The following is a 12,107-nucleotide window of genomic DNA, read 5'->3' on the forward strand; positions in this document are numbered from 1 at the left end:
ATCACCATATTGGTCAGGCTGGTCTCGAACTCCTGACCTCAGGTGATCCACCCACCTCAGCCTCCCAAAGCGTTAGGATTAGAGGCGTGAGCCAATGCACCCAGCTAGGCCTGTAACTTTTAAGTAGAAAATGTCATATCCACAAGTTTGTTGACCTAATAGTGAGTGACAACAGTCTTATGAGATGTTTTGGTTTTTTTTGGGTTTTAAGAGACACGGTCTCACTCTCTCGCCCAGACTGGAGTGTGGTAGTGCCCTCGTGGCTCACAGCAGCCCTCACCTTCCAGGCTCAAGCAATCCTCCCACGTTAACCTCCCAAGTAGCTGGAACCAGAGGCAAGCACCACCATACACATTAATCTTTTTTATTTGTTGTGAAGACAGGGGTCCCTATATTGCCCAGGCTGGTCTCAAACTCCTAGACTCAAGCAATCTTCCGGCCCCAGCCTCCCAAAGTGCTGGGACTACAGGCGTGTGCCACCGCACAGCCCTTATGAATTGTTTTTGAGAGTGCCAGGGTGAAGACAATAGACTTAAATATACAGGTCAGCACTAATGTGTGTTACTCAAGATTTGTATGAACAAACTGAGTAGAAATGGCCTAACGTTCAAATGGAGACAAAACATGTCTAAGCATACACAATTGATTAGATTCATTCCACTTAAAATAGAGCCCAAGGCACGGTAGCGTGTATCTGTAGTCCTTGCTACTCGGGAGGCTGAGGAGGGGGATCCCTTGAACCCAGGAGCTTGAGGCTGCAGTGAGCTATGATGGCGTCACTGCATTTCAGCCTGGGTGACAGAGCAACTTGCCTCTTAAGAAAACAGAAGATACTGCGGGGGGTGGGGGTGTCCACTACATAAACTCTGGCATGCCACAATTATTTTCCTGACCCCATCTTGAGTTAATAGATGGTCAGTTAAAACAAAATATAATGTACATGACTGACTAATATGTCAAGTATCTTACCTAAAGATATTTTGAGGGTAGGCATGGTGACTCAAGCCTGCAACAGCACTTTGGGAGACCGAGGTGGGCAAATCACTTGAGGTCAGGAGTTAGAGATCAGCCTGGCCAATATAGCAAAACCCCCGTCTCCATTAAAAAACACAAAAATTAGCCAGGCATCATAGTGGAGCATGCCTATAATCCCAGCTACTCGGGAGGCTGAGGCAGGAGAATCACTTGAACCTGGGAGGCAGAGGTTGCCGTGAGCAGAGATTGCACCACTGCCTTTCAACCTGGGCACCAGAGTGAGACTGTCTCGAAAAGAAAGAAAGAGATATACACACACACACATACACACACACACACACACACGCAGACTATCATCTCAATATAAATTTTCCATACGAACAAGCTTTCTAAAAATATAAAATGGTAAGTGTTAAAATTCAACTCTTTTCTTCCCTTGGACAGTTTCAAACAATTGGCAAATTATGCAGCTTTCGACTTTCAGGCTGCAAACCTTGGTAACAGTAAAGTTTGCGAAGAGCTCAAATGAGACTTTTTTTCCTTTTTGTGTAAAAGGCCAGACAGAAGATATTTCAGTCTCTGTGGACTAGTGAAATGTGTCACATATTACTACTTTTGTTTTACAATCCTTCAAAACCGTAAACCATCTTTGGCTGGTGGGCTGCCTTGGGCCTGCAGTTTTCAGACCCTAGTGTCACCACCAGAGTATTGCAAAATGCAAATTCCTGGTCCCGCTTCAGCCTACTATTAATACATCAAATGACATGGATTGGGACATTCTTGTTAATTTCAGAGCCATAAGAAGTCAGCATACAGCTAATAAAGGTTATTTATAAGGTAACTGATTCTGTTACATTTGAGAGCTTATTTCCAGAGCCAAATGCTCTATTTCTGGTGTATATTCTCCTGTAATGTCTATTTTTCTATGCAACCACAAAAATGTCATTTCAAACTTTCTATACAAATGGCAGGTTTTTCAGACATTAAATATTAATCTTCAATATTTCATGTGTTTCTTGTTCACTGTTGTTTCAAATGATCTTCACGCCCAATTTTTACTGGAGGCTCATTAGTTTTCTTTTGCTTCCCCTTCCTAAAACCAGCACAGAGATGTGCACATAAATCTTAAATGTTTAACACACTTCCTGTTGCTTCCTAATATGTGTATTTATTTATTTTAGATGGAGTCTCATTCTGTTGCTCAAGTTGGAGTGCAGTGGCACAATCTCGGCTCAGAGCAACCTCTACCTCCCCAGTTCAAGCGATTCTCCCGCCTCAACCTCCAAAGTAGCTGGGATTACAGGCGCCCACCACCGCAACCGGCTGATTTTTTTGTATTTTTAGTAAAGGCGGGGTTTTGCCATGTTGGCCAGGGTGGTCTTGAACTCCTGACCTCAGGTGATTCACCTGCCTCAGCCTCCCAAACTGCTAGGATTATAGACGTGTGAGCCACCGCGCCCGGCCAGTATTAATCTTTTCTTCCCCCTTAAACCATGCAATCTCAAATGGGATTACCACTTCCACCTGTCCTCATTTTCCACATCCTCAGGAGTTTAAAATTAGTGCCGACAGATCTGTTACAGTGTATGAAGATACAATGTATGTAAGGTTTTCACAAGTTCCTGATAAAATTCACCTGGAATGCTTGTAGGACATACAGGTTCTTTCACCCTGCCACCCCTCTCCTGATTGTGATGTGGTAGCACCGGAGTGAGGCCTGGGATATAAAATAACCACACAAGCTCTCCAGGTGATTCTTGAGGCTAGGCAATGGCTCCACCACATTAGGGCCTCGATTATTTACCACTGGCTATCCCACGTGTGATAAACACTTGATTTTTTTTTTTTTTGAGACGGAGCTTCGCCCTTGTTGCCCAGGCTGGAGTGCAATGGCACCATCTGGGCTCACCGCAACCTCCACCTCCCAGGTTCAAGCGATTCTCCTGCCTCAGCCTCCCGAGTAGTTGGGATTACAGGCAAGCAGGACCACGCCCGCTCGAACTCCTGACCTCAGGTGATCCGCCCGCCTCGGCCTCCCAAAATTCTGGGATTACAGGTGTGAGCCACCACGCCCGGCTTTAATGTTTCTTATTAACAGCAATCAGGTGGATTCGAGGCACCCATCTAACCAAGTCAGAAACTGGTAGGAGTGAAGCTCTGAACAAAAGAGGAAACTTTTCAAAGCCAAATGCACATCATCAGATTCTTAAACACTTGAGGGATTTCTCTCTCCTCTCTCAAATAAGAAATGAATTACTGTAATGCAAAAATCAGCAAATACTGATACACCATACGCTTCACCCTTCTACTCGGAAGGTTCGGTAGTTTTCTTTGCAAATCAACCGGAAACCAAATCTTCCACTGTCTCAATTCAACAGAAAAGCCTCTCCCGCCACTTTACAAGACACAAAGTGATGCCCTCCCGCTGCCTTCGTCCTCCCTTATAGCTCACCAGAAGCTAAAGAAAGCAACTGGTTTAATGGAGCGCAGCCTTTACAATCAGATGGACAGAGAAGCTCCGCCACCGTACCAGTCCAGCTGGACTAACTGGACCAACAGCAGCGTGGCGCGGAGCGAACCCTCAGCTTAGTTCCCCTTCCCGTCACGTCTTCCCCAACGAGAAAACAGAAAGCGCAGGTTCGCGGAGGGCCGGGCAAGGGCGGCGCGGCGAGAAGCGAGGACGTGACCGACGCGAGAGAGGAGACAGCAGGGGCAGCGCGAGAGGCCACACGGCCTCCGCCCCTGAGGATGCACGGCCGGAGCTCAGGGACCAAGAGGCGAGCAGCCCAGGGCGGCGGCCATTACCTGCGTCCGAACAGCCGCGGCGGGGCTAGGGCCGCAGTGAGCTCCTCGCAGCCGCGGCCGCCCACCGGCGCAGCCCACGCCTGGCCGCAGCCCCAGCCTCTCTGCGACCAGCCTCGCCACGCCATCTTCCCAACCTCTGCCCCACCATGGCCCGACCTTACCAACCCCGGCTGGGGAACCACTTCCGGGGCGAAGGAAACATCATAGAGCGCGAGGAGCGGTCTAGAGCGCCCTAGAGCGCCCCCGCGCGGCTGAGCGGCCTTGAACCGGCCACGAGGCCGGGACGCCCGGCTGGCGCCCCTCTCCGCACCGCTTCCCCTCCCACCTGAGCGCTCGGCCTGCTCGGGGGCACACCTGCGACAGTGGCCCGGCCTCCCCGCATCTGCAGGTGAGGAGGATGAGGCCAGAGCGAAGAGGCACAGCTGACACTTCTTGAGTAACGGCACATACCAGGCGCTTTCCCTACGATCGCATTTAATCGCCACAGAGCCCTCTGGAGGGAGATGTCACGCCGCTTCCCTGAGCCTCAGGCCAGAGGGCACAGGGCTCGCCCAGCCTGGCAGGGCTGGCCCCTAGAGGAACCAACGTCGCAAGCCAAGTTTTCTTAAATTACAACTCGCCGGGCGCGGTGGCTCAAGCCTGTAATCCCAGCACTTTGGGAGGCTGAGGCGGGTGGATCACGAGGTCAAGAGATCGAGACCATCCTGGTCAACACGGTGAAACCCCGTCTCTACTAAAAATACAAAAAATTAGCTGGGCATGGTGGCGCGTGCCTGTAATCCCAGCTACTCAGGAGGCTGAGGCAGGAGAATTGCCTGAACCCAGGAGGCGGAGGTTGCGGTGAGCCGAGATCGTGCCATTGCACTCCAGCCTGGGTAACATGAGTGAAACTCCGTCTCAAAAAAAAAAAAAAAATTACAATTCTTTCTTCTACATCTTACCACTTTGTGTTATTCTGTATGCCTTTAACAATGTCCAAGCCTGTCTCATTCCCGTATTCCCAGCACTCTAGAAGGCTGAGGCGGTGGGATCACTTGAGGTCAGGAGTTCGAGGCCAGCCTGGCCAACATGGTGAAACCCCCGTCTCTACTAAAAATACAAAAATTAGCCGGGCGTGGTGGCACGTGCCTGTAATCCCAGTTACTCAGGAGGCTGAGGCAGCTGAATTGCTTGAACCCAGGAGGCGGAGGTTGCAGTGAGCCAAGATCGCACCATTACACTCCAGCCTGGGTGCCAGAGCGAGATCCATCTCAAAAAAATACAAATACAAATACAAAAATTAGCCAGGCATGGTGGTGCGTGCCTGTAATCCCAGCTACTTGGTTGGCCGAGGCAAGAGAATCACTTGAACCTGAGAGGCAGAGGTTGCAGTGAGCCAAGACTGAGCTGCTGCACCCCAGCCTGGGTGACAGAGCAAGATCCATCTAAAAAAATACAAATACAAAAATTAACCAGGCGTAGGTGGCACAAACCTGTAATCCCAGCTATTGGAGAGGCCGAGGTGGGAGAATCACTTGAATTCAGGAGGAGGAGGTTGCAGTGAGCCAAGATCTTGCCAGCCTGGGTGACAGAGTGAGACCCTGTCTCACAGACAAATAAATAAATACAAAGTCCAAGCCTGAAATGGAAAGGAGGCTTTCACTTTTTCATAATCCATCCCTCAGTCAGCGTGGTTCCCAGCCACTCCATTCCCCCGACCCCAGCTGCAGCCATACGGTCATTAGCCATTACTCAAAGGCACCACCCGAGTTCCCACAGTTGTGCATTCACGCTACCGTCCTCACCGCCTGAAACACCTGACCAACCTGTCCTTCAGGTCAGCCTCAAGTGTCACCTCTTCCAGGAGGCCTTTCCCAAACCTCCACTCAGACTGAGGTTCCCTTCCTTTGTACTCGCAGACCGCGTTACGCACTTCATTCATTCCGTAAATATTTATTAAGCACCTACAGGGTGTCGGGTGATGTGTTAACCCTGGAGATACAATTGAGAAGAGGCTATATCTGACCTCACAAACATCCTGTTGCGTTGGGGGAGAAGGCTCTGCAAACGTTTAGAGACAGGGAATATAGCCCAGTTGAAGGAAGGGCCATGGGAGCCTGGGGGAGAAGACTTCCCAGAGAAACTGACAGAGGTCTCCAAGAGAAGAGGACAGCGTTGCTCAGAGAGAACAACATCTCTGATGTCTCCCAGCGCATGGCTTGTCTGAAAAACTAAATTCACGCCTTTTCCACACACGCAGAGAGGGGCCCAAATGGCATTGTTCTGCATTCCTGTTGTAACTTAAAGGGAAACTTTCACAATGTCTGGAGCGCTGGATGTCTTGCAAACGGAGGAGGAAGGTGACCTTAAGTTCCTTGCAGCAGGAACCCATAGAGATGGCAGCAGCCTTGACTTCCAAATGGAGCAATACATCTGTAAGAAGAAAAGTGATGGTGTCTGCATCCTAAATCTGAGGAGGGCCTGGGAGAAGCTTCTGCTGGCAGCTCGTGCCATTGCTGCCTTTAAAAGCCCTGCTGATGTCAGTGTCGTGTCCTGCAGGAGTACTGGCCAGAGGGCGGTGCCGAAGTTTGCTACTGCCACTGGGGCCACTCCAATTGCTGGCTGCTTCGCTCCTGGAACCTTCACTAACCAGATCCAGGCAGCCTCCAGGGAGCCCCGGCTTCTGGTGGTTACTTATCCCAGGGCTGCCCACCAGCCTCTCACAGAGACACCTTATGTTAACCCACCTACCTCCTCTGTGCTGTGTGGACATTGCCCTCCCAGGCAACATCCAGGGAGCTCCCTCAGTGGGTCTGATGTGGTGGATGCTGGCTCGGGAAGTTCCGCGCATGTATGGGACCATTTCCCATGAACATTCGTGGGAGGTCATGCCTGATCTCTGCTTCTACAGAGACCCTGAAGACACTGAAAAAGAAGAGCAGGCTGCTGCTGACAAGGCTGTGACCAAAGAGGAATTCGGGGCGAACGGACTGCTCCAGCTCCCGACTTCACTGCTCCTCAGCCTGAGGGTGCAGACTGGTCTGAAGGCGTGCAGGCGCCCTCTGTGCCTATCCGGCAGGTCTGTACTGAAGACTGGAGCACCCAGCCTGCCATGGAAGACTGGTCTGCAACTCACGCTGCTCAGGCCACTGAATGGGTAGGAGCAACCACTGAATGGTCTTTTTTTTTTTTTTGACACAGAGTCTCGCTCTGTCACCAGGCTGGAGTACAGGGGCACAATCTAGGTTGCAACGTCCATCTCCCAGGTTCAAGCAATTCTCCTGCCTCAGCCTCCCGAGTAGCTGGGACTACAGGTGCACGCCACCACACCCAGCTAATTTTTGTATTTTTAGTAGAGACGGGGTTTCACCATGTTGGCCAGGATGGTCTCGATCTCTTGACCTCGTGATCCGCCCACCTTGGCCTCCCAGAGTGTTGGGATTACAGGCGTGAGCCACCGCACCCGGCCTCACTGAATGGTCTTAAGCTGTTCTTTAATGGGCTTTTAAGCAACATGGAAATAAGGTTGATGGAAAATAAACATCAGTTTCTAAAAAATAAATTCACTTGGGTTATATCAGAGGCATCAAGTCTGGGATTTGATTTTACCCTATTTGCAAGCTAAAAGATTGGATGTTGGCAAAAGACAGGAGACTTCTGGGTCAGAGACAAAACACTTTATATTACCACGGTATGTTCTCCAAGACCCATGGCAGCAATGCCATGAGCCAGGCAGATGGTGAACATGCAGTGGATTTGCATCTCAAGCGAAGAACACTGAGCCTGGAGAACCTACTGTTTAATAGTAAGTTTTTATAGTAGACAAACGAACAATCTTGGAAGGTAGAGACATTTTCCTCAACAGCAAAGGGCAGTGGGCTTACAACCTTGGAAGGAAGATAGTATCACCCTAGAGAGCACAGGCTTGTGTGCTGCCCATCGTAAAAGGTTCTAATTCCATGGCTGGGCGTGGGGGCTCACGCCTGTAATCCCAGCACTTTGGGAGGCCGAAGTGGGCAGCTCACTTGAGGCCAGGGGTTCGACACCAGCCTGGCCAACATAATGAACCCTGTCTCTACTGAAAATACAAAAATTAGCTGGGGGTGGTGGCACATGTCTGTAATCCCAACTACTCAGGAGGCTGAGGCACAAGAATCGCTTGAACCCGGGAGGTGGAGGTTGCAGTGAGCCAAGATTGTGCTGCTACACTGCAGCCTGGGCAACAGAAAAACACTCTGTCTCAAAAATAATAATATTAATAAAATAAAAGATTCTGATTTGGCCAGGCATGCCGGCTCACACTTATAATCCTAGCACTTTGGGAGGCCGAGGTGGGTGGATCACCTGAGGTCAGAAGTTTGAGACCAACCTGGCCAACATGGTGAAACCTCCTCTCTACTAAAAATACAATAATCGGCTGGGTGTGGTGGTGCATGCCTGTAGTCCCAGCCACCGGGAGGCTGAGGCAGGAGAATCGCTTGAACCTGGGAGGTGGAGTCTGCAGTGAGCTGAGATCGTGCCATTGCACTCCAGCCTGGGTGACAGAGCAAGACCCAAGACAGACCAAGACTCAAGACTGAAGACAGAGCAAGAGTAAGTCTCAATTAATTAATTAGTAAAAGATTCTGCTTCCTGAGTTCCGCGCTCCTCTCCTGTAATGCGACCCGCTCAGTGTGCGGGAACAGTCCAGCGCTCTTCACCTTGCTCCGTGGGAACTGGGACTCAGGGAACCGGCACACAAATTCTAGTAGTCTGGCTTACTGCTATTGCTGTGGGTGATAAGTCATCCTTCATTTCTGACCCAGGAGTCTTGTGTTTTCTTCCAGCACCCATAAAACTATACCAGGATAACTTGTAAGTTTTCAAGTGGGGTAAAATATTAGACCCTTCACAGTTCTCTGTAAGGATCTGTGAATTCACGGTTTCAGAGGGCGAGCTTCTCTTAGATGCTGACAAGAACTTGGGTGTGGCCATAGGGCTGATGGCTGAAGGAGAATGAGCTGAAAATCACTAAAGATGAGGAAGCCCAGGATCAGAGAGGGCCTGGACGTTGGCTGGACTGCTCACATGAACCTGGGGTCTTCAGGGTGATGGCAGGACTTGGAATGAAATCCTAAAATGTTGGTGAAGAACAGGGTGACAAGAAGGTTATTAATAGTGCCGAAGAGGTGCTAGAGATAAAGGAGAAGTTTCAGCAGAGGAAACATAGGTGCTCAAGGTGGTCTTTGGGCAAGTAATGTGGAAGAATCGTGAGGGTATGAGGAGGAGGTTCTCCTCCAGAACCTGAGCGCCCAGGCCTGAGATATGCAGAACATCCTCTGCCTGCTGCTACTCCAGCTCACTCTCATATGCTGCTCCAGGCTGCTGGAGGCTCACCTTTTTTTTTTTTTTTTTTTTTTTTTTTTTTTTTATTGTGTTTTTCTCTTGTTACCCAGGCTGGAGTGCAATGGCGTGATCTAGGCTCACCTTTTTTTTTTTTTTTTTTTTTTTTTTTTTTTTGAGACAGAGCCTCACTCTCTCGCCCAGGCTGGAGTGCAGTGGTGCGATCTCTGCTCACTACACCCTCTGCATCCTGGGTTCAAGCGATTCTCCTGCCTCAGCCTCCCAAGTAGCTGGGCTTACAGGTATGTGCCACCACGCCCGGCTAATTTGTATATTTTTAGTCAAGATAGGGTTTCACCATATTGATCAGGCTGGTCTTGAACTCCCAACCTCAGGAGATCCGCCCACCTCGGCCTCCCAAAGTGCTGGGATTACAGGTGTGTACCCCCACGCCCAGCCAGGAGGCTGATCTTTATGGACTACATGAATGGGCTCCCTTGCTCTCTGGCTTCTAGCTGGGCTCAGCCAATTACAGCCACAAACAGGAGACTGGAAAATAAGAGAAAAAATGAGTTTAGAGCACTTCTTCTTCCCAGTCCTACTCTCCTTGAGCCACATGCATTGGCTTCTGAGTTCTCTGTTCTGAAACTCTCCTCATTGCTCCAGTTGAGTGAGTGAGGGTGCTCTTTCTGATCCGAACCTGAACTGGCAGCCTCCATTCAGAGGCCACAGGAGCATCGGTAACCTCAGAGGACAGCCAGGGCTCAGTCAGCTGAGAGAGGGCAAGGACTGGGGAAGGTGTGCTGACCAGGCAAAGGAATATCTATTGATTATTGCCAGTAGTTGCAATTTATTAGGCACTTAGCATGTACCAGGAACTGTGCTAGATATTTTTCATGCTTTATTTACTTACTTAGAGACGGAATCTCGCTGTCATCCAGGCTGGCGTGCAGTGGTGCAATCTTGGCTCACTGCAACTCCTGCCTCCGCATTCAAGCGATTTTCCTGTCTCAGCCTCCCAAGTAGCTGGGATTACAGGCACGTGCCACCATGCCTGGCTAATTTTTGTATTTTTAGTAGAGACGGGGTTTCACCATGTTAACCAGGCTGGTCTTGAACTCCTGACTCCAGGCAATCCGCCCCCCCTCAGCCTCCCACAGTTCTGGGATTATAGGTGTGAACCACTGTGCCCGGCCGCAAGTCATTTTTTTTTAATAAACAAGACTTGTCTGGAGACACAATGATTTAAAACGTAGGGACCCTCATGTGGAAACTAAAGTGGGTCTTTGGTGAAGAATTTGCTATAAGTTGTATGGGCCTTTGCTCCACTGACAGGGTGAGATGTTTCTCTGCCTTGCCTGCAGAGAACTGCAGTTCTTCCTTCTGATCAGGAGAGGGCAGGAGAGGGCAGAAAATAAGCTGCCCTCGCGTCACCTTTTTTTCTTTTTTTTTTTTTTGGCTTGTCCCCAGCATCCAGGGTATTTGTGTTTGTATTTGCATGCATGATGATATTTATAGTTTTGCTTGAAAGTTTGCCTTTTCCTCTGAACCTAGTTTGCTGCTGCTTTGTGAGGCTTGATTTCCCCAAAATTAACTTTGGGGACTGATTTAATGCCAAGCTTAACCAGTCTTGTAAAATCTTTCCCTGCCGAGGCATAACTGGCCTAATCTAAGACCTGAGCTTCCAAACCGAGCGACCTCTGTAGACTCCTTGCTACGTCCACCCTCCAGTGTCACCCACAGAGCTTGTGTTCGGGGCAACCACGAGCAGCTGAGCTGCATGAACCCCTGGTCCCCCTCTTCTCTAACTTTGCAGGAGCCAAAAGAGACTGAGGAAGGACTTCATGGGGGATAGGCCTCCAGATCCCCGTGGCTACAGGCCATCCTCCCTAGGACCGGGGCTGGGGCTGCTCAGGCGGGCAACTGCACAGATCTTCTGCTACTGGGGCTGCAAAGTGCCCCCGAAGATGTTCTGCAGCTTGAGCCCTGGCTCCCCTCTGGCAGTTGGGACCAAAAGGTGCTGAGGAGGGTGGCAAACATCAGGAAGAGCTCCACGGAGCCAGCTGGTCCCCTGGGCACACAGGATGCCCTGGAAACAGAAAAGTCAGAGGTGGCAGCTGTCCCTGTGTCTGTCCCACTGCAGCCCCACCCACCACCCGGAATCCAGCTCTGTGCTTAGAACCTGCAGAGAATGGCAGGAAGGCCTCATTGGCCACAAAGTTTCCATCCTTGTCCAAGGAGTGGCCAGGGCTGACCTGTCGATGGGTCTCCCAGTGCTCAGGGTCATACAGCACAGAGACCAGGCTGGGTAAGATGATGGTGCCCTGCAGAGAGAGGCTGGTGTGGCTCAGGGAGCCTCAGAGAGTGCCTAGTACCCGGCCCTGACACTGAGCCTAAGTGAGCTTGGAGAATACCCAGTGTGCTGGTGAGGGTAGGCCAGGGGTCTCGGGGAGACTCAGCAGCAGCCCTCAGGCTCCCCTTCATCAGTGACGTTGCTGAGCAGGACACCCTCCTGGCTGAGGACCACCCAGCTTTGTCCTGAAGACTTCCAGCCACATCGAGGGACATGAAGCTGTTGCCTCCTACAGAGAAGGCCAGCAGCTGGGGGCATGTCTGGAAGGGACAACAACCCTCGGGCAGGGGTGTGTGCGTGTGGGCGTTAGAGGAAGGGACAGAACAAGGAGAAACAGAATGGCACACAGGCAAAGAAAGAGGAACTGAGTGATGGAAAGACAGGGAGGAGGCAGAACGCTTCACTCTTCAGGGTTGCAGAGAGGAGAGCATGAACCGTCAGCCCAACTGTGACCCTCAGCCTAACCCCAACCCTGACCCTAACCCTGACCCCAACCCTGACCCTCAGCCTAACCCCAACCCTGACCCTAACCCTAACCCCAACCGTGACCCTCGGCCTAACCCCAACCCTGACCCTCCCCCAAACCCCAACCGTGATCCTCAGCCTAACCCCAACCCTGACCCTCCCCCAAACCCCAACCGTGACCCTCAGCCTAACCCCAACCCTGACCCTC

The 12,107-nt window shown here is 50.8% G+C and overlaps 1 protein-coding gene and 2 pseudogenes across 1 annotated transcript in view; 1 reads left to right on the top strand and 2 right to left on the bottom strand.

Moving 5' to 3' along the window:
- The window catches only part of PARL (presenilin associated rhomboid like), a 53,009-nt gene extending 49,048 nt beyond the window's left edge, over positions 1–3,961 (bottom strand). The window contains exon 1 of the mRNA XM_037741920.1: positions 3,781–3,961. Coding sequence (XP_037597848.1) covers positions 3,781–3,905 — 125 coding nt within the window. The 5' untranslated portion in view covers positions 3,906–3,961. The remainder of the gene's footprint in view (positions 1–3,780) is intronic.
- Positions 3,962–6,079: 2,118 nt separating this feature from the next.
- On the top strand, positions 6,080–6,955 carry LOC108311043 (annotated as a pseudogene).
- Positions 6,956–10,954: 3,999 nt separating this feature from the next.
- CYP2AB1P overlaps positions 10,955–12,107 on the bottom strand; it is a 14,816-nt pseudogene continuing 13,663 nt past the window's right edge.

This window comes from Cebus imitator, unplaced genomic scaffold, assembly GCF_001604975.1.
Source record: "Cebus imitator isolate Cc_AM_T3 unplaced genomic scaffold, Cebus_imitator-1.0 Scaffold111, whole genome shotgun sequence".
NCBI classification, from domain to species: domain Eukaryota; kingdom Metazoa; phylum Chordata; class Mammalia; order Primates; family Cebidae; genus Cebus; species Cebus imitator.